This window comes from Micromys minutus, assembly GCF_963924665.1.
Source record: "Micromys minutus genome assembly, chromosome: 1".
Classification (NCBI taxonomy): Eukaryota; Metazoa; Chordata; class Mammalia; order Rodentia; family Muridae; genus Micromys; species Micromys minutus.
In genome coordinates, this window is record NC_137969.1 from 79,575,935 (window position 1) to 79,599,675 (window position 23,741).

The 23,741-nt window shown below is 41.2% G+C and overlaps 1 protein-coding gene across 1 annotated transcript; it reads right to left on the reverse strand.

Moving 5' to 3' along the window:
* Positions 1 to 1,557: 1,557 nt before the first annotated feature.
* On the reverse strand, positions 1,558 to 22,008 carry TNFSF4 (TNF superfamily member 4; the record flags this gene model as incomplete). Its single annotated transcript, XM_080939925.1, has 3 exons — positions 1,558 to 1,952; positions 3,848 to 3,890; positions 21,847 to 22,008. 3 exons carry the CDS (start codon positions 22,006 to 22,008, stop codon positions 1,558 to 1,560), a joined length of 600 nt encoding a protein of 199 aa, XP_080796051.1.
* Between the last annotated feature and the right edge of the window lie 1,733 nt (positions 22,009 to 23,741).

The window sequence follows — 23,741 nt, forward strand, 5'->3', positions numbered from 1 at the left end:
GTTAGGTGTGCTCCAGGGGAGGGAGGTTCCAGAGCAGAAACCATGTACTCAAGACAATAACCAGCAGAACAGAGATGCCGCTGCTAGGCCTGTACATTAAACATTCATTAAAAAATACAGACATAAGTCCCAAACTTAAAAAGCAAAACACACATTTTCTTAAATATTACACACAGTTATAAACATTTACTTTTTCAGCCTTTACTTGTTATGTAAAAACAACTTTGCAAATAATTGTTAATAACAAACGTGGAACAATACATGTGCACATGCGCAGGCGTGTGCACCAGCGAGAGTGTGTGTGCACACACACACACACACACACACACACACACACAGTCTCCTGAGTCACCAAGACAGAGATCACAGAATATCTTGCCCAATGAGTAGCCCATGGCAGGATTCCCTGTAGTAACACCTGTGGTTATCTCATGCACAAATTCTTTTATGTAGCTTTTTTATTCAGCTTTTAATAACAGATTAAAACTGAGTGGGGCTATAACTATAGATAAGAGAAAATAAAAAATTATTAGATAAAAAATTCAAATAGAACTAAATTCACTTAGTATAAGGATTAATAGCCTTCAGACTTTCTGGAGGTTCAAGAGATAAACACTGTACTGTACCACAGTATAATCCTTATGGAAACATGAAGTCGTCTGTCAGGATTTTGAGATGCCTTGTAGCTTCTATTGAAAGTGGCCAAAATTACTAAAAAAAAAAAAATTTTTAATTATCAAAAATTTACATAAAATTTTGGGAGTGAAAACTTACAAAGCAGTCTTGCTTAGACTGTAAAGATCCTTCTTGGCCTTTATCCTGAAACATCCAGGTCACTATTATCCTGGATTTTAAAAAGAGCCTCAGGGTAAAATCTCTTCTATCCTCTGTATCATAAGCAAATCTCTCCTGGTTTTCTTTATATAACTGATGTGGTACTTTGGTGGTATCATAGTCCCTAGATCCCTAGATAGCTTTTTGAAGGAAATTTTCTATTAGGTATATCCCGGGACCAGGAAAGAAGAGAGATAATGGGAGATGTTCACAGTGCCCCTTGTCGTTTAAACAGTCGTCTTCAAGTTCTGCTTCCCACCGAGTGATCTTTCTAAGCTCCCAAGAGATGAGAGGAGGTTTTAGGCAACATGGAAACATTGATCATCTTAACCTTGATTAGAACACTCCAGCTCCTACTGGCTGGGGACACCACCTTTTCCAGACTCATAGCCCCATTCTTTGCTCTTTCTTTTGACAATGTCAAAATTGTAGAAGATAAGAATCAAGCACCATTTTCAGTGACAGGCATTTATTACAATGATTCTCTGACCAACAGAAACAATCTATCTTGAAGACACATTTTTTTTCATTCCCAGAAGAGCTCTTAGCAGACCCAAGGCAATCCTGGGAATGAGAGGTCAACTGTTATTTAAGACACGACTTAAATATCCCTGAGTGAGGAAGTGGGGTAGGATCTGCATCTGGTCACATCTCGTGGGCTTGAGTGAGATGAACTCATCTCTCACAAGAACAAAACTGTGTCCCGTCCAGCCTCAGTGAACTTCATAGTGATACTTGTTTCACAGCACTGCTGTACGATCTTTCATTAGCACAGTATCCACTAGAAGTGAGCTGGACAATAATCAATTCTCCATCATTTATCTGTAGGTGTTCGCAGAGAGTACTAGGAGCATTTACAGTCAAGTAGACTTTATCTTTAAAAGCCAAAGAGGCCACCACAGGGAAGCCAACCCTTTGACCATTGTTCAGCATTGGCATTGAGATGGGACTTTGATTCTCCCGGAAATGAAGGTCGATCTTGACCTCTTGGAAAAAGGAGCCCCTCAGATAGATGAGATAAAGTCCATCACAGTTGATGACGACTGAGTTGTTCTGCACCTCCAGGGCTTGATACTCATTCTTGGATAGGCTGATGAATAGTCTTCCCTTCTCACATCCTGAGAAGAATTGAAAACAAGATTATCCCTATGCAAAATATGAGACAAGGAACTTCCAATGCAGCTGGGTCAGGTGAAAAAAGAGGAACAAGGAAGGAGACTTAAATAAAAATGGAAGCAAAGAAGCACTGTGGTATACTGATGTCTTATACCAGCTGTACCAGTGGAATAGAAGGGAGGGACACTAGTGTCAGTCTTCAAGAGGGTGTAAAATGAGGTTTGGAGTCAGAGCTAAGAGATTAAAGCCATTGTCACCTCATTTTTATGGCAGAAGAGACAGGTTCCAATATCCTCTGATTTTTTTCAAAAGCAGGAAATGACAGGCATCTTTAATGCTTAGTCTCCAACTACAACACAGTGCATAGACTCCAACAAAGGCTGGCAGGGGTAGGGTAACAGGGCTTCATTGCCTTGGTCCTGTCCATCTCTGATTATCTTGACTCAGAGCATCTACATTTAGCCATTCCCTACACCTTTCCACCTGACCATGACATACCTATCTTCCACATGCCCCTGGGAATCAGACTCACTGATGTCATTGCTAAGTGGCCTTTGGCAGCAGTCCAATAAGATTAGTTATGAAGTCAACTACAGGATGCTTGTGGAATCAAAGTGGGCACAGTTCTGGAAGAAGGGCAAAAGAGGCCAAAGACATAGCCATGTGGTTCTTCCTTCTACCTCCTATAACTCATGACTTGGGAAAAGTCACTGCCACAGAGAAAGAAAAAATAAGAAAAAAGGGATAGAGGAAGAGGTGGGAGAAGAGGACCAGCTGCAGCTGAAAGGTTTGTGCCAGGTCTTTCCAGAAGCAAAGCCCAAGTTTCTTACAGTTCTGCATAAGTCTGAACATTACCTTGAATGGCTAAGCAACACATCATACACACCTCCTCTGGCTCATGGCCCTTGCTGATAGGAAATAGCAGCCCCCTAGTATTGACCCCAATTCAATAAGTCTTACTTTGAACCTGGCCCCAGAGCTGTACTTTGAATCAAAATTAAGAATGACCTATTGAGGGCAAAATGTACTCCCCATTCATCTCAGAGAGCTTAATAAATCCTTGAAAACTCATATAGAAACTCCTAGTGGTTGGCTATAATCAAGGGTCCAAAAAATATTCTTTTGATCACAGTTTTGGGTTTTCTTCATATCTGGCATCCCCAGCTCTTTTTAAGGTATCATCATGTTACAGAGCTGACAAATAAATGTCTTACAGCCAGGCAGCCTTAGAATCTATGGATGAAAACCAAATGAAATTACTACCCAAAAGGTATTTCTGGGAGGATGAAGAAAGGCAAGTACAGAGAGAAAGGCACTTCCCCTTTTATGTCAGATGAGGAGGAGGAGGAAGAGGAGGAGATGCTAACACTTTGGGGATGCAACACTTTTCTAAGGGAAATGACAGATCTTGCATTCTAAAGAAAATTAAGACTAGAAAAAAAACATATTAAAGATATGGGTGCAAGGCTATAGAAGTGGATCAGTGAATAAGGTGTCTGCTGCTGAAGATAAGACCCTGAGCCTAGTTCCTCACATTAACATGCATGCATGCACACACACAGCACACAAAGCCAGGCACAGTGACTCTGGACTACAATCACATCTATGAGGAGACAAAGGCAAGTGTATCACTGGAGTATTCTGGCCAGCCTATTTGGCTAAAGCAGTGAGCCCCAGATATGATGAGAGACCTTGTCTCAAAATTAATATGATGAGCACACTAGGAAAATACCCAGTGTCAACCCCTAGCCTCCACATGCACACACACACACACACACACACACACACACACAGACACACACACACACATGTGTACACATAAACACAGACACACATGTACCACACAGATATACGAAATAAGTATGTAAAGATCAACTAAACTTTTGGTAATACTTACTGGTAACTGGCGCTCTGAGTCTTTGGGTTGGAGATTCCTTCACCTAAGGAAGAGAAAAGATGGATATTTAGAGAAAAAAAGAAGAGGGAAATTGATACTGAGGCCCACAGAAACAATAACCAAGAAAAGATGGAGAGTTTTCTGTGAGGACTTGACCTAGATTCACTGCATAGCCTCTGCTTTTCTATCAGTACAATATCTCTTCCAAAGGGGGAGGGTTACTCTGCTCTACCACGCAAGCGTCTGAGCTCTTTCTTCATTTCTATAACAGCACACTTAATAGGCCTCAAAACAACCAAAAACAGCCTCACAGACTCTCAGAACAAACTGGGAGAAGGTTATGGAAGCTTTTTGTATGCTTTCTCTCATGTGTGTGTGTGTGTGTGTGTGTGTGTGTGTGTGTGTGTGTGTGTGTGTGTAGAGGTCAGGAGTCAGTCTCTCCTTCTATCAGGTAAGTTCAGCATATCACTCTTGAGTCCTCAGGCTCAGTAGTAAATGTACTTTCTCATTAATTAATTAGGTTTTTGGAGAGAGAGAGGGGAGGGGATATGTGTTCTACCTTTACATAGTTTCAGGGGCTCTGACTCCGGTTGCTGGGATTGGGGCTAGTACTCTTACCTACTGAGCCATCCTATAAGCAAAATTGGCGGTTTTTAAGCCTTGGATCTTTCCCTTCTCTTCAACAGCTTGGGAAACCTAGCATGCATGAGTCAAGTCGGTATATGGCAGTAAGAAGTAAAACAGCAAGAAGCTTGATTAAAAACTAACAAAACTTGGCAGCCCAAAGGCAAAGAAACTCAAAATGGAGCCAAGTCACAACAGAGAGGCAGAACCCTATGAAAAGTATATTCATGTCCATTAAAAACAGAAACATCCCTGTGCACACTGAGTTTTCTCTCAAAGAATGCACCAAGAAGCCAGTTACAGATGCTGTCTACGATTTTAGAGGGGAGCTATATACTGTATTCCCTAATCTAATAAAAAGAAGGAAAATGCCCACTATCCCCGCCAAAAACAACAGCCGCAGCACTATTTTTGGCAGAAGATCCTGATCAGAGGCTTGGGAGAAATTTATTTTCCTGCACTGAGCAGCGAAATCCCTGCTTCCCACTTTCCTGGCAGACTAGTTAGCCGCAGGAGGATTCCACTGGGGACTCCCCACACAAATGAGGAATCCCCTACTTCTCACTGGGCTAAAATCAACAAGCTGCATAGAGAGGAGAGAGGGCTTTCCCCGAGCCCCGCCGGTCCCCGGACTGAAGAAGAACGGCGGTGAGCAAATCTGTGGGAGAAAGGTGGCCTTGGAGAGGAATTCAAGTCTTGGCTGCCAGCCATTTGCCTGCCGTTTCTTTGTGCTTCTAGGAGTGTTCTAGAAGGCCTCTCAAGAGACCCACTTTCCCCTCCACCATAATCCCCTAGACAAATAAATGACCCTGTACCCTGGGGCTGGTGGTACCAGGCCTCTTGTCATAGTGGTCTAGATAGTGGCACAGGGCTCAGCACAGCAAGTGGCTGGGTGCTGATCTTAGATCAAGTATCACCAAGATGCTCCATGGGCACCAAATTGTCCTCTTTAAAAGTCACTACAACACTCTGGGCATCCACGTCAGGACCAGTTTCTCATGCAGTAGCTTTTTATGATATCTATAAACAAAATAAAACTGGTCCGTGAGGTAGCAGACACCTTTAATTCCAACAAAGTAGGCAGAGGGATGTATCCTAGTCTACATAGCAAGCTCAGATTGTGTCTCAAATTTCACAAGCAAAACAAATTGGCAACCCCCAGCTAATGATTTAATTGAAAGTGAAGAGAACAGAAAGTTTCCCCATTTTTTTTTTTTTTTTTTTTTTTTTTTTTTTTTTTTTTTTTTTTTGTGGTGCTGGGGATTGAACCCAGGGCCTTTTGAATTCTAAGAAAATGCTTCACCAGCCCTGGGTCTTGTCAACTTTAAATTCACTAGGCATGTGGTTTGATTATTTTTACTGACTTTGTGAAAGACTCTAAAAGGTTCCTGGGGGGTGGGGGAGAAAAGCCTCTTTTTGTTGTCCCGCTGCTGTAAGAGGAACTATAATCAAAGGGCATCTTCTGGGACTGAATTGTCAAGGAGCAGCAGGAAGCACATGTGACTTCCTTCACTGGTTTGATCTTCTGCAACCCCTAACATCCTGTTCCTTCTCCCAAAGGTCACCTAGAGTGAAAAATTAGCATATCCTCAGAAACCTCTTAGAAACAACCATCTAGTGGATACAGGTAATTCTGTGTACTGAAAAAAAATAAGATTCTTCCTGCTCCCTGAACTTTTTCTGGTATCATTTTGGGCACCTGATGCTCAACACCAGCTACCCAACTGCCCAAAGACACACCCAACTGCCCAAAGACACACCCAACTGCCCAGACACACACCCAACTGCCCAGAGAAACCCTAGATTTCCCAGAGTCTCCCCATCCCTGCACAGAGATATTCCTACATTTCCCAGAGACACTCTACAATATCCAGAGACACTGCTCAGAGACATTCCATGCAGTTCAGAGATGTCCCCACAGTTCCAAAGTCATGCTTGACCCAGCTACAACCTCATACTCAGACTTCACATGTGTCTTTCTTGTGATGTATGATTAAACCAACTCTTCTCTTTAATCCCTTCCACCTTAGATGAAGAACCTGATAGGGCAAGACAAAGAGCAGATCTGATGGACTTGGGTTTGCTTCAAATTGTGACTTCTCTGGCTTTGCAAATTTATAAAAGACATAAACCATTTCTTGGCATTAGCTTTCATAAACACACACACACACACTGGTACACACACATGCACACACACACAGCACGCATGCATGCACAATGATCCAGTTACACTGTAACTGAAATGCCAAGCGCTAACTGTGTAGTTTAAGGAAAGTTATGTGGCAGTTTGCTGACACATGATAATTGCTCAGAAATTCTCAGTTATCCTTTTCTCTATTTCTATGTATATGTTTCTGCCCATCAGAACCACAACCTCAGGCCCAAATCAAATCCTTGATACTTGACTGTTGTAATCCCCGTATCAACTATATTGAGTCATTCTGTTTATACAAAAACTCAGAAACTGCTGTCTTAATTGTCAATACTCCAATGCAACTAAAGGTTCTGGAGAAGGTGAAGCTATGGGGCAGCCACAAGGTGACCATTATCTTCAGTGGCAGCAAGAAGTGAGTCATCTGGCCCTGAAAGGTTCTGGAGGACACTTCACTTTGCATATCTGTGTAAAAGAGCCACCAGTGAAAGCTACAATGCCGTGTGACACAGTTGTAAAACATTCTGGTTGTAGCTAACACTGCACTAAAATAACTGGGGAGGGCTGAGAAGGGGCAATACAGGAGATGTTTGAGGACAGTGGAGCTGTAATGGGGGGATATACGTCATTATACATTAGTCACACCCACAGGACATAGAAAACACAATATCAAAAGCGAACCCTATAATAAAACAAAATCACTCCTGACTGATGATATCTTCAATGGCTATAATATTAAGATATTTTTGTGACCACTGGAAAATTATATTAACTTGCTGGTTTTCAGTTTCTTATCTGTGAAGTGGGGATAGAAAAAAAAACCGATTGTTTCAGAAGGCTGGTGTGGGGTTGAATGAGAGAATATGTGCAAACGGTTAAGCCCCAACTTGAAATATTTAAGGAATCAACAAATATCAGCCATTATTCTTTGACACCCAAAAAAACAAAATCCATGTAATTTTTTATAACTTTATCTACATAATACTGTATTTTATATGTGGAATTTTTTTAATTTAAAGAAAGAATAAATTAAAAAGCATATCAAAGCTACCAAAGCCCTTGAATCAAGTTCTCTGACTATCTGTAACCAGAGAAGACCTGGGCCTCATGAGAAATCAATCCAAAGACATTGGGTCTACCATGTAGTAAATATGAGTACAAAGAAGAGCAAAATCCCCCAGAGCATCTCTAGATACTAAAGAAAATGGGAGATGTCAAAGAGACAGAGGGTTCCCACATTACCACAGCTTACAGAGCCAAGTTTCTTTATTTGACAAAGTGTGAAGTCCTCTCATAAGTGAAGAGCAAAGTTGAGAATCAGTCAGCACTGAGCACAGCCTTAGGGTTTGAATAGGATTGTCTCAGAGTCACCAATGAATACAGAAGAAGTTATCTTTGTGTTAAAGATAATATCTCAAAGGAAGACACAAAAGACTATGAGAGTGAAGAGAAATAACTCCTTCCCTCAAGACTGCTGCCATGTTTTTATTGTATGATCCAGTGATGTTTTTCCTTTTTCCCCTTCCTTTAAGTTCCTAGAGATTGAATGCAAGGTCTTGCCATGTAAGGCAGGAGCTTTTCCACTGAGCTGCAACCCTGCTCTTTCTTTTTTAAGAGGTCTCACTAAGTTGCCCAGGCTGGCCTTAAGCTTATTTTCTATCCCATGATGTCCTTGAACTCTTGATCCTCCTGCCTCAGCCTCCTAACTGGAGACTATAGCTCTATGCCTCCAGACCTAACATCAGTATTCCTGAGCACACAAATATAAAAGGAAGAGAAACTGCCTCAAAGATTGCATTAATATCCCACTTCTGTGCTCTTGTATCCACTTCAACACCGTTCTTGGAGGAAACAAAAACGTTGGCACACAGAAGATTTGCAATGATCTCATCATGATAGCATCCAGGGAAAACCCAGAACTCATGCTTTCTCCCTGCGTGTCAGATATGCTACAGATAAAGAAAATAAGGAAGGAAGGAAGGAAGGAAGGAAGGAAGAAAGGAAGGAAGGAAGGAAGGAAGGAGGAACAGGCAAGTAAATGAACCCAGGAACAACTGAGTACCTAGGTGTCAAATACAAGGAATTTGACAACTGATGATGTCATTTGTATATGTAATGCCTGAAGACAGATAAGGACACTACAGAAAGATGTGTCTAGTGGCAGCAAAGTGGCAAAGGCAGGTGGATGTCTGTGAGTTTGAGGTCAGCCTGGTATGTGTGGCCATTTCCAAGCCACTCAGGACCTAATAGTGAGTCCCTGTCCCAAAGAAAAAGAGTGTGGGTGGAGCCAGAAGTATACAGGAACCCAGACTTTTGATTTTGAATGTGTTTGAAAATCATTGCACTAACCTGTCAATGTCTGAGGATTTTTCAGTAAACCCTGTGGCCGGGGCTAGTAGGGGATACTCAAGAAATGCTTGCTGTTCACTGAAAGCTATTCAATATAATAAGATTACCATATTATTTGGTAATTTGGCTAGAAGCAGTAGCAAGTTATTAGGTATTGCTTGACAGATAATGCCAGGTCACATCTGTTCTGAAAATAGCATAATTTTGCCTTTCTTTAAGCCTGAATAAAATTTCATTCTACACATGTTCTATGTTTCTTTAACTATTCACTTGCCGTTGTGTTAAATAAAATAAGCCAGGTCCACAAAGACAAATACTGCATGCTTTCTCTAATGATGTGGAGTCTGTATCTGTGTGTCACTTATTTAAAAAAAAAGAAAAGAAAAAGGGCCATGAGAGGGGAAGGAAAGTCTAAAAGACAGAGAGGAGAGCATGAAGGACTAAAGGAAAGATCTGTGACTTGAGAGAGGGAGGAACATTTGGGGGAATAACAGGACCAGAAAGGCATGGGGATGATTGACAGTGAAGTCCAGTGAGAAGGGCCAATAAGAACAGAGTGCAATAATGCAACTATTTAAAATAATGCTGCAATGAGGGGCTGGAGAGATGGCTCCGCAGTTAAGAGCACTGACTGATCTTCCAGCGGTCCTGGGTTTGATTCCCAGCACCCACATGGTGGTTCACAACAGTCTGTTACTCCACTTCCAGGGTATCTAACAGCTTCACACATACATACAAGCAAAACACCAATAAATAGATAGACAAATAGATAAATAAATAAATAAATAATCCCAAAAGAATCAACTAACCTGGACCCTTATGGCTTTCAGAGACTGAACCACAAACCAAAGAATACACATGGGCTGAATTAGGTCTCCCTGAGATGTGTCGCTTGGTCTTCATGTGGGTCCCAAACAACTGGAGTGGGGTTTATCCCAAAAGCTGTTGTCTGCACATGGGACATGTTCCTCTAGCTGGTCTGCCGTGTCTGGCCTCAGTTGGAGGATAAGTGCCAGCCTCACAGAGACCTGAAGTGCCAGGGTTGGGGGAGATCCCCACTAGCTCAGAGGAGAAAAAGAGGAAAGATGGGGAAAGGATTTGGGAGGGGGTGACCATAGGGGGCAGTGAGTGGGATGTAAAGTGAATAAAATAAATAAATAATAAAATTTTAAATGCTACAGTGAAACTCTTTACTTGTATATTAACTGAAACAAAGTGATAAAAAGTAAAAATGCTTTAAAACTAAATTTAAACATCTCTATGAGACAGCCATTAAACTCAACTCACAAAGTGAACACAAAGTTAGTCCATATACACTCCTTGGTCTTGCCAAACCTGTGTTCCATTCATAAAAGTGGTCTCTCTACACGAAGTCTTTAGGAACTGTCAACAAGCAGTGGGCTACATAAAATCCCAGAACATGGAAACAAAACCTATCTCATGGCTTTGTAGCATAAGGAGAAAGTACCTGGACATGGCTTTGAAAGAGGGAAGACTTGAAGCATCAAAAGACCTACAAATGAGGCCATTCTTTGTGTATTTAAGACAGGAAACAGAGAACTAGGAACTTCTAACAGTACCAAGCACCTAGGCAACCTTGTTGCAATCCATTTCTTCCCCTCCCTCTGCTTAAAATCACCATGCAGAAATTACCTGTGGTACTAGAAATAGGAACATGAGAACCAGTGCTGTTCAGAACTTGTTAGGGAGTAAAGGTACCAAGTTCAGAGTTACAGGAGTCACTCTCCTCTTGATTCCGGGATCCCTTAAAAATGCAGAAGTTCATTAAAAACATTTATTTGGAATATGAGACTGATTTGAATTATCTTCAATGTCATTAAGTGAGAACAAAATTTTGAACTTGATGGATAACTGTTAAAAATATTCAGATCTTAAAACATCCAGAAATTCTTCCTAAAGAACTCCTCAGACAGCCCTGAAGGTTCTCAGTATAAATCACTTTGACAGCATCACCATGTGGACTATGACTGGGGGTACCTGTCCTAACAGGGGGGTAGCAAACCCACAGACAAGCTCAAAGATGGAAGAGTTAAAATTAGATACTTTCCTGGACTGTCCAATAACATAAAAGAAAAATTCCAATGCCTAGTCCTTCTCCATCTGTTCATATCATGACTCTGAGAGGGTGATGATGTTTTAGGAGATCATCTTTGGAGAGTGTCGGCTTCTGGTTCTGACTCAGTAGTAGAATTATGTGACATAATTCTGTTGACCTTATAGTCATCTGGCATTTGTCTGGAAGAGGGCTATCTGTACCGGGAGCAAATGTTACTCATCAAATATGAAACCAGGAAGTAGGCTCTGCAGTCATATATGGAGCCCTGCTATATACCAGGGCACAATTTGAAGATCTCAGGGGAGCATATGAATGAGCTGTGAGTCACCTGAAGGCTGGGAAAACTCTGTGACAGTGTTCTTTTAATGCACCGTGCCACCTCCACTGTGCAGAGTTGATGTCCACACCTTGAGTTTTCCATCAAGATCTGAGAAGTCACAAAAGCACCACCTAATAAATTCTTAGGCTGGCTCTCAAAATAGCAGAGTGGGACTTTTCACATTTCCATACTACAGTGGACTGGAATACTGGATTTCTTTCCTTGGGGACTTACTGTGTAGTTCATAGAAGCAGCCTGCTGTATACAATGGACTCTCCTTCTGATCAAAAATGCTCAGAACCTTATTTGGAGAAAAAAATGGGAATAACTTGGCAAAGAAATCTTCAATATCCATAAAAACATGTCTCTAGATATATTTTTCTTAGAGACAAAGGTAGTGACTTTGATTTTTTAAAAAAGTTTATAGATTTTTGTGAACCCATAGAGAAGCTACATTAATTCTTTTCCAAAACATGTTCACCCAAAATATGTCAGTTAGCACATTTTTCTTGTAACCTCTCCTTAAATCAGTTTTGCCTTCTTCCCCACTACACTGCCTGATGATAACCTAGTGGTCTTCTATTTTACCATTTCTTCTCTTCTTGTAAAACTACTTAATGATGGTGTGTGTGGCTCCCTAGAGAAACCCATCACTTTGTATCCCAGAGAACATGGACTGTGGTTTCATTGTCTCTAGTTTCTAAGAGTCATCTCAGATATTCAACTAAACAACAAAAAACAGCTCGAAGTATGCATGCAACCTGAACAATAAAATGCATGAACAAGTATATGACTTACCTAACACACTAATTCTTTGAATATCTTCAAAATTAGGATGTTCTTTACTAGAATTTCTCACTCCAAATTAACTGCAGAATCCCTTGAAGAACACTGACAGGGGGATCTACTGAAACATTTCTCCCTTCCTCCCCTCAGTGATTTAGAGAGTATCCACTAAAATATTCTTGCACTGAGTGTCTTTGCAGCTGGAAAATTAAGTTGACAATGCACCCACCATGCCACCATACTTCCTGTCAGCTCTCAAACATAATGGCACTCAGTAATCAAAGATTTGCTGACCAAGATAGCCAATTTCAACAATCATGAGCAGTGCATAGTGACGTCAGCTTTTATGTGACCATATATAGCTGCTTGCCTAGGTCCAGTCATGGTTGTTAAAATTGTCTTGGTCATTTTTGAGTGTAAGAAAAGCATTTAAAGTTACCCAATTCTAGTCTCATTCACTATATAAGAAGAAGGGACCACCTGTAGGACAATTTTGGAATTTTGCTTTCTCTAAACAAAACACAGAAATATTATAAGACAATGTTTTCATTTTAATCCCAAGTATGGGAATATGTGCTTCAAATTGTCCACAGCACCTAATTATGATTTACCTTATGCTCTAGCATGGGCATTATTTTGCCAATGGCCCATAGTTCTGCGATTGTGTGATATTGGGAATTCTGGGAACTTTTCAGAGGATGTAAAAATTTAGGGCCTTGAGAGTCAGGATGGGTTGTTGGTTAGTTGTGTAGGTTGTTGGTTGGTTGTTGGTTGTTGTTGGTTATTGTTGGTTGTTGCTTCTCATGGCTTATTAAGTAGTCATGTATTAAAAATAGAAGAAGGAGGAGGAGGCGGAGGAGGAGAAGGGGAAGGGGAAGGAGAACAAGAAGAAGAAGAACAAGAAGAAGAAGAAGAAGAAGAAGAAGAAGAAGAAGAAGAAGAAGAAGAAGAAGAAGAAGAAGAAGAAGAAGACAAAGAAGAACAAGAACAAGAACAAGAACAAGAACAAGAAATTAGATATCCTGAGGGTGAAGACCAAACTTGTCTCAAGGAATTCAATGCCCCTAATCAGCAGGAGGTAGTCTAAGGATAATATCAACACCTTACTTTTCTATCCTTTTTTCTCTCCTACTAAGTGTTAGGGGGTGAGGAGGTGGAAAAACAGTAAAGAGAGGTGAGTAAAGAAGTAAAGGAGAACTCACAGAGTAGCTAACACACTACAACTACTGCCTTAAATGGCAACCTAGTCCAGTGGACTGGGCATCAGACTAACAGTGGGGTTTCCTGGTTCCTTTACTGAGCTAGAACAACCCTTTCACTTTCTGGCCTTTTACTATCCTCATCTTGATGTCCAACTTCAATTAAAATGACTGTACTGCGGTGCCTAATCATAACTCTATTGTAGAAGTTCATCAGATCACATCACAGAAGTCCAAAGAGTAATCAACAATCATAATGTGACAAGCAAACCTTCTGGACCACAGATCTTTACACAGACCCCTCTGATGAAAGAAAGCAGCAGGGCTTTTCCTCCCAAGGAGTTTCCTCTGCTCATTAAGGAGCACTCATGGTTGTGCCTGGTCCAGCAAGGCTCCTGGACTCATCTGCATGAGGCTGAACTCCCAGCATGTGCTCTGAGCATTGATGAGATTGGGGAGTGGTTGGAAAACTGTCACTGGTGTTGACAACAGCATTTTCAACTAAAACTGTTCAATCAATTAATAGAAAAACAACTGTGTAAGCAAGAGGAAAGGATCCTCAGCACTGTTCAAAACCCAACTGACAGCAGGCATGTGTAATTTCCTACCAATCTCTGGCATACTCGGTTACTGAGTGCTTGTGATATTCCCTACTGTTCTCCTTTAATTTCTTTCCCACTGGTTATAGACACTATCAGAACAGGAGGGTTATATCTGTCTCATTCACCATTTTCCCTAAATGCCTGGCAGGACCAGTGCTCCATGAACACTCTGTTTTTTTTGTTTTTTTTGTTTTTTTAAATGAATAAATGGTTTCACTCGGGTTGAATAGGATGCTCTTCAAATGCATGTGTGTCTAAAACTGAGAACGTGTCCTTATTTGGAAATAGATCTGCAGAGAGTTTTCACAAATATGAATAGTCAAAATGACATCAATAGGACTAGGGTGGGTCCTAAACCCAATATGACTGGTGACCTTCAAAGAAAAAGAGAGGCTCCATAGAGACAAGAAGGTTGTCATGTGATAATGGGGGCAGAGGCTGGTGTGAAACCAAAGAGCATGAAGACTTTTTAGGAACCACCCAAAACAAGAGAATAATCAGGAAGGATTCTTGCCTAAATTCAGTGGGAGCATGACCTTTCCAGTATCTCTCGCCTCCAGAGCAGCTGTGGGAATCAATTCCTGCTGTTTTAAGCCACCCTGATTGTGATAATTGACTACAGATGCCCTAGCAAACTACGGAACCATTGAATGTGTATTTGCAGGTAGTGTGTTTGCAGGTAGTGTAGAAATCACACAAGGTATCATCACCCTAATCACTTGAATTAGTGTCTAATAGAACTAGAAAGACACAATTATTCTGCCCAGTGTTCTCCTTCCTGTTTAAAAAGAAAAAGCGGAGGAGGAAGAAGAGGACTGGAAAAATGAATGCAAACCAACTTCCCTCTTGATCAGAACATGTCATGCAGGCAATGGTTTGCTTTCTGAAGGGGCCCTGTAAGGTAGCATGTGTTGTTCATGCTGCCTTAAGCACGTTATCTATTTTTTCATAAGTCTTTCTTCTGTGACACAGCATAAATCCTCCCATCTTTCTTCAAAGGCAACTAATGTCAGACAGGAAAGTTATAATTTTAAAACGGGAACATTCTTAAAGTTCCGAGTTCTGAGAGCACAGGCAAGTGTATCGGAAAGAGGCAAGATTGTGATTCTGACCTTCATTACCAGCCCTGATCTCTCAGTACAAGCCTTGTCAAGCCACTTGTTTCAGATTTCCCCAACATTAAATAGCACAACTATGTCGTTTCTACCTACCTCCAAGGACACAGTTAAAAAGAGAAGCCAGAAGCAGGAAAATAACTAAGCCAAATTGGTGGATGTTATCACAGGTGACATCAACACCCCCCCACCCCTGGTGGGCGTTATCACAGGTGACATCACTCAACGCCCCCAACCCCTGCATCATGTCCACTGGTCATTATACCACACACAGTAATATCTTCAGGGGTCTTAGACTCTGCGAGCATGAAGGACCTAACATGTAAACCATTGTGAATACATTTTCATTGCTAAACTGTACAACATGTATTGAAAGTTATTCTATACTGCAGATGGGCATTATTTCCCTCCCTTGCTGAGTATATTGATGTTTCTTTCACATTTATAACCTAAAATTTATAACACTAGGATCTTCATCTGACTACTTATCCTGGTTTCTATGCTCATGTTGTTGCTGGCTGCAGGAAGCTCAGACCTCAGAGCGCATCACTTAAACTCGCCAGAGCCCCCAATTTCCCACCTTCACAATGCTATACTTTGTAATGAAGGCTTCTTCCATAATGCTTATTAAACCATGTGGAAATAATTCAAGTGGGAGTCTCTTTTTCTATCTTTGTTAGTTCATGGACAGACTCTGAAATGTTATCAAAGTCAAATAACTTTGTACAAATGAACCCACTTATGAGACATTCCAGAATGAAGTCTTTTCCAAAAGGAGATCAATGACTCAAGTTATCTATGTTTCCAATATTATGAGTCAAAACACATGATTTTGTAAATATGATTTTCTGATGTCTAACACCCTGGTCTCTGGAGAATTGGAAGCCATAAATGAAGGTCAATAAAAACACAGATAGCCTGCTCTATGGATTTTAATCCTGTAATATTAATATTTTTAAAAATATTAACATAATTGTTCATTTATAAGGATGTGTCTGCCTGATTTTTTGTGCACCACAGTTATGTGCACATGCATGTGCCCACAGAAGCCAGAAGGTGTCAGATCCCTTGAAACCTGAATTACAGTGGCTGGGAGCCACTTGATATGGGTGGGAACCAAATGAGGTCCTCAGAATGGCCATAAGCACTTTTATCCACTAAGTCATCTCTCCTGCCCTGAATTCTAGATTTTTGAATCATTTTAAACCAGACACTAAACCTAATAACACTTCATGACTTCATAAATTTTCCCCTTCTGTTTTCTTATATTCTCTACTACAGCCATAAACAACTCAACTCTTAATTAGAAACTTGCATTTAAAAAATAAAAACAGAGCTCTTTTTAGGGTGGATTGTTTTAATTCCCAAATTTCCAATAGAAATCATGTCTATGACACCATAATTAATCTTAACATGGTATGCCTGCTGAGTTAAGAAGTATAGTTGCATGTCTGAATTTATTCAAGCACACACACACACACACACACACACACACACACACACACACACAAAACAAAGCAAAACTGATGGTGCCTCAGTGTGATTATGAAAATGTGCACATGAATAGCAATGATAACTTTGACATTTACAAAACTCAGTAGTTAAACCTGTGAACTTCCCACCTGAGTCCAAACTTCAAAAGTATTAAACCAACTGACACCCGGGGAATTTGCTCAGGATTGTGAATCTAACTGCCTGGAGCCATGTGGACCTCTGGCTCCTGGTCCCCTGTGTATTTATACTTCAAAATCTGACCCCAAAGTCTAAGACAATTGTCTGTATTTCCACATAACTTAATATTTTCATTCCTTTATTTGAAAATTGTCAAAACTAGCAAAGCACAGGGCATTAGAGGCTCCAGTTTCACAGTTATTCTTCTGTATTCTTTTGTCTAGTTCACCGGTGACGATGGAGAGACACTGTATGTTGTCATTGTCTTTCCATGTGTTAAATCCCAACGCTCCTCATGACTCCTCTGAATCACACGATCACAAAGGATTAACGCTCATTTTCCATGAACACAAAACCCACGGAATGAGGAGAAAGTGGCACCTTCTTGGACAGTGTAGAGCAGAGGTAATTGGCATCAAAAGGAAAAAGAAGAATTAAGAGTGTTGCTAGCCCCTTAGCAAGACTGGGTTTGCTCAGTGCTAGTAGCTGGGGGCAGCACTCAACAAAGATAAACAGGGAGATCATATCCATAGGTCAGGTGTGTATTTGTGTTTATATGTGTATTTGTGGGTAATTTTTTTTCAGCACAATTCCATTCCCACTATGCTATCCTATGGTAAAGATTCCAGTCAGAAAATACATATACCTAAATTGCTCATTTAGAAAATGTTCACTGTGTGAACAAGATTAATATTGACTTATAGTGCTCTTCCTCATCTATGTGAATGAGCACTCGGTTCCCAGGAAGTTGGTTTCCTTTTAGATCAACAAGTGGAAAAAGTGGGCAGACTGCCTTAAAGACACAAGGATGATTAGTTTTACAGTGGTGCCCCCTAGTGCCAGCTGAAATCAGGTTAATTTCGGTCCTGCCCATCTTTAGATCCCATGCAAGAAGGAAAATGTAGAGAAGCATCCTTGTTGGTAACCGCTGCCTCTATCACAGAACAGGATGAATAAAGTTTCCCAGAATGCTTCACAAGATCTTTGGCCATCCAGGCCTGCCTAGATCTTCAGCTTCATCTCCCACCCCTGTTCTCTATGACATTCGGTTTCAGCCATGTTGAATGCTCTATGCTATTCTGCCTACCCATCCCCATCCCTCCTGTCTCTGGAGGAAATTCCACTCTTATCTCTAGCATCAGCTGGAGCGTGCTATCTCTTCCCCCAGCCCCTCATTCTCCATGCATATGCTCAGACCTCGTAGGCAACCCCTTCCCCCTCCTTCCCTCATTCTGCTGTCTCCTGAGCAACTCTCCACATGCCTGTCATCTTTTTGCCTCACCTCAACTCTTAACCATTCATTCAAAGAGTTTTTAAAAAGAAACCTCCAGTGCAATTTTTATTCTGAAGCTTCAAACAATACCTTATACAAAAAAAAAAGCACTCAGAATGAGTGTAAATTTGCTTTAACTGATAAGATCAAGTATAGCAGTCAAAAGTATACATACAGTTAATTATGTAGGTAGGTGATCATGAGCAACTTACCTACCTTCTTTCAGTTTTGGTTTTCTCATAAAACACTATGGCTAATATCTACTCAGCAGTCTAGGCTCTCTGGACCATTTCATTAACATCCACTGTCAGATCCTCAAAATTCTTTATGATGAATTAATTCAACACTCCAAACGTTCCTTTCAGAAATCTCAAAGACTTGCTCAGAGAAAGCAAATTCTACTTGAAATTTGAAGTTATTTTATGTATATGATTGAATAATTTCTAAGAAAAAAAACATGGTAGATTACATGTAGACATGAAAATTAAGTTAATCGTAAACAAAGATTCCAAGCAGAGTCCTCTTCCCAGCATTTAACACCAACAACAACAACAGCAAAAGTTGGAGTCTTATAACACAAAACATCCCCCAAGAGCCTGAATTCTAACTCTGGCTCTGCTTGACACAGACCACGTCTGCTTTTCCTAACAGAAACAAGAGACAGAAAGTGGGATTTGCTAAGGAAACAGTCCTTAACCATACAGTGTCATGGTCAAGGTGACATGAAGACTTCAACATCCCCGGGACACAGAAATGTGACTTACAGCTGGGGAGATAGCTCAGATGATAAAGTACTTGCCTAGAAAACATGAGAACCTAAATTCAGCTCCCAGGACCCCCATTAAGATGCCAGACATAAGATTGTGCCCCTGGAATCCTAGTCCTGTGAAGGCAGAGACCAGAGGATCTCTTAGTCTCAAGCACTAAACAGTCTAGCCTAATTGGTGGACCCCAGACCAATGAGAGATGTCATCCTAAAAAGAGTGTGAGGTATTTCTGAGGATGATGCTAGAGATTGTTCTCTGACCTCCACACACGCTGGCACATACACATGCAGCCTTGTACACAAAAGCAAGTACCTGTACATAAACATAGACACGCCCACAAGCAGCACATTAAAAATAAATAATAATAATAATAATAATAATAATAATAATAATAATAATAATAGAGAGCTTCTCATCTCCTAGGCCAACTTTCCCTCTTCCTACTGCTTCGTCGTTAAAGTCCCAGGTAAGACTGGAAGCCTGGCACTTTAAATGGTACTCCAGTGTGATGTCCAATGCACAATGGGGCAGCGGTGGCGGCACTGGTGGCAGCAGCAGTGGCAGCATTCGGTTTTATAATTCGAATCAGTGATATTCTAGAGTGTTTGTGTCTTTCCTCATTTTAAACAAAGTACTTCCTGAACTACAGGGAGTATCGATTAGTATATAAAATATACACATGAAAATATGATTCTTCCAGGCCAGTCTTAAGAGCCAAGAAATCTGTACATTTCGGTACAAAAATCTGCTAACGTTCATTGTCTGCTCCTTCAGCCCCCCGGGCCTGTTCTTTAAGATGGCACACTCTTTAGCTGATGAGCAGAAAGAGACCTCAGTGTCTGTCTCACACAACCACCCTGTTACTGATGATAAAACCAAGTCCCAAAGGAAAACATGAACCATAAAAGATACAGGCTGTCTTCGGGTGGGAAGAGAAGGTGGGTACTGAAAAAACAAAAGCTGTTTCTCGTGTGCATCAATAAAATCTAACCCAGTGGTCATTGTTGCTAAATAAACGTTAAGGGAAGTTTGACTGCCTGGTAGAGTTTAGAAGCTGTAAATTTGGACTCTTGAATGTAGGAAACGAAGGCTAAAAAGGTAAAGCAACGACATAAGGGGCAAGGAAAGAAACACGATTCTTTTCAAAACACCTATTTCCTACAGCAGAAAAACCTAGTTTTCTTGGGTATAGACCTTAAAAGCGTCACAGTTCATTTCCCCCAACACCTCACTACAACATGTCTCCCAGGACATGTTTCCTAGCACAAATCTCATCAGGTGGTCCACCCCCAACCATAATGCCAAACATTAATGCTTCAAAGGTTACCAGTCACTTTGTCAAAGAGATTATCTTTCCCCTTCTCATCTCGTCCCCATCAATACAATTTGACCAAATTCCAGGAAAACATATATATGACCTACCTATCTATCTATCCCCTTAATACATGAGCTTAAATATAATGGTCCATTGCACTGCCCAGGTCTGAGAACAGGGTAAAACTTTGAGAGAGACAAGCCCCCAAATCTTCTCTATCAAGAACAGCCAGGTTATTATTTCATAAGCAATGAGCCTCAACATCCAATTTACATCTACATTTCTGAGCCAAGACCACAGAAAACAAATTCCCTCCTAGACGGCTGCTTACCTCAAGAACCTACATGACTTTGGCTTCACTTCCCACATCTGCCACAGAGCTTCTGGGTGACTTGAAGAAAGAACCCAAATTCTTACTGTGTCCTGGGTGAGACAGTCCACGGAGGTCCCAGACACCAGCGGTTTGCTCTCTCCTGCCCCTGCCTGATGCCTTTGTGTGCCTCCTTACCCGAGACTGGGGCCTCACATTCTTCTCATCCCACAGAGTGAGGAAACACTCAGCCCTGTAGCTGTTTGAAGTCTCAAGACTCCCAGACCTTTTCAAGACTCACAGCTGGTCTATTTTTGGTTACTCTGTTTGCTTTCTTAGAAAAGCCTAATTCCGGTCTGCGTCTTAGGCATCCTACCGTGAACAAATTACTCTACCCAAGCACCTACTCCCCAAAGTGCCTACAAAATTTTCATCCACAGTCCTACACAGCGAGCTATGTGGAGTGGAGGGAAGAGGACCAGGATGGTACTGCTTTAATTGGCCAAGCAGTCTTGAGCACCGTACCAGCCATATTCCTGGAGTTTGCCGGTCCAAAGGACAAACACAGTGCACAGTTCAGTCATCATGAACACATACACTCCCACCAGCTTCTATTTACCAAAACCTCACTTCCTGTGCACAGAGACAAGCCCAGGCATTTGCCTGGACTGCCCATCGTATCCTGGTTTCATGTCAGGTAGCTGTGTCTCTGATGTGGCCGTGAAAAAGTTCCATTCTGTCTGTCATCCACCAGGGAATGGTTTCCTGACATAAAGCAACCAATGAGGGAACAAGAATCATGAGGCCAGATCCAACATGGAATTCTAGGGAAACTGCAGTCACCTGCGGCTAACACTTAAAGAACGTGCGAGCAAACAAAACTATGAGACTAAGTCATTGCTATAAACGACTAGGCAAACAAAGATGTACACACACTGCTACAGCCTTTCAGATACCAGGTCAGTGACAGGAAAGGGCTTCATCCTGAAACCTTCAGAATTCTTGAAAAATCCAGATACCCTTGAATATCTGCAGATTCATGAATGTGGGGGGTGGGGGATAAAAATAGGTCTGTTATTTGTCTTTTCTTTGTACTTATTCCTTGATCAGACCCATTGCTACCAAGATGGATAGAGAAATCAGTAGCCCAAAGCTTCAGGGTGACAGCTCATTAAGATACACCAGAATTTTTGCCTTGCAAAAAAACCAAAAAACAAAAAAAAAAAAAACCCTAGAAGCAGGGCCCTTCTGCCTTTTGCTCCACCCCGGCATTGCTACTGTTGAAATAGGAAGGAAAGGAGACACCAAAGGATATTTGACCACACTTTACAATCACTTGGTAGCAGTTTCACCATTAGATGATTTACAGGTGACTGCAGCTGTTGCAGTTGGCACTCAGCCAGAGCTGGAGGAAAAGCAGCGTCCACTGGTGCATCTTACCGGAGATGAAAAGAGCTGCAGGCAGACATAGATGACGCACAGGACCAGCCCTGCATCCTTAATCCCAGAGACCACCAGCCGTAGCGACTTCTTCCACTTGAATCTTGGCCTCGATCCATCTTCCAGATTCTCATCCAGAGGTCGAACGCCTTCCCCTTCCATCTTTGCAGTTGGGGTGCAGAGAAGATACAGTTGTGGCAGAGGGGAGCCTGGGGAAGACTGATCTGTACCACAAAGGAGAAGATAAGGGCAAAGCCAAGCTGTGGGTCAGAAGATAAAGTCCCAGAACCGGAGACAAAAGGCAATTGGAGGAGCAGGGCAGACTCTCTGTTTTAACTCTGCAGATTTTGCAGGCGGGGAACTTCTATGTGACTAATCTGAATTTCCCCTTTACTTTCTTTCTTTTTGTTTCCCTCTGGGCTAACAGGGAGTTGTTTTTGTGGCATCCCAGTTATGAATTGAGTGACTTCGAAATGACAGTCACAAGCGTGTGCTCTGAAGTTTTTTATTGCACCGGTAAAGATAGATAAAGATCATCTGTTTTTTTTTCCAAGCAGCTTACTTACCAATCTGTCAAGATGTCTTAAACCATAGAAGAGATTTGAGGAACATGCTAGCCAGCCAGCCAAGCTTCTATTATGCAATTAATCTCCTAGCCCATTTTACAGACTCAGAATAAAATGCATGAAGGTTATTCTTGAGATGAAAAGGACAAAGAGAAAAATAGAAAGGTGGATTATGCACATAGATAGAAAGGAAGGGGTCTTGTAGTTACATAATGATCACATCAAACCAGATAAACTAATATTTATTGAGCACTGTGCTAAACGATCTTGCAGCTGTCATACTTTCTCATTTCAGGGAAATTCAGTAAACACATGATTAATTTTCTGAATATCAAAAAAGAAGCATAAAAGAATTCTGTCGTCCCCCACCTTCACTCCACTCTATATTTTTCCCCTACATAATTTTTGCATGAGTAATTTAAGTAACCTTTGCGGGTTGTTACTTTCTTTGAAGTATTGGCTGGACTCAGAGCCTGCTAAGTAAACATATCTTCCCAGGGTTGGAGAGATGACCCAGTGGTTAAGTGGCTGCTGCTCCAGAACACTGGGGTTCGATTTTCTCTCTATGTGGTGACTCAAAGCCATTGTAATTCTAACTCTAGAAGACCTGGTGCCTCTTTTCTAACCTTCATGGGCACCAAGCATGCAGGCAATGCATGCACGCAGGTATAAACCCATACCTTAGAAACAAAACCTTTAAAAATATGTTCTCTCAATAGCCAGCTGCTTACTGCTTGACCTTTGTCACTGAAATTCGTAGTGAAACTAAATAAATGTGAAATTTTAATGTCAGGTCCAAAATGGCATAATATTTATTGAATATATACAATGAAGTCAATACTGATCATAACTCTCTAATTTATGGGAAAATATGTCTCATGGTTTATCATGGAGCCATCAACATATTGAAAGAAAGAAGAAGTGAGAAAAAAAAACTAGTCTGAGTGCTGGAAGTATAAGAAGGTACATGAAACTTACAAATTTGTCACAATTAAAAATAGCACTGATATGAGGCATACGAGAGGAAAAAGGCGTTGCAGGGAAAGGAAGGTGCTTTGTCACCAGAGTCAACTATTGAAGTCAGTTGATGCCTACTCTGTAATAAGGAGGCTTTGCATTTGGATACTGTGCTGGGAGCTAAGGCATGCAGCTGAGTCTAACAGCAGGACTCATTTCACATAGGCTACTCTGCCACAATGATTTTCTCAGTAAAGCAGGGTATGAGGACAAAAGGTGGGAGAAAAATCAGGACGTGACTCCCCATTTGCTGAATGTGTAACAGATATAACCAGTCATTTTTACTAAAGGACCACCCAGAGCTCTCAGGGA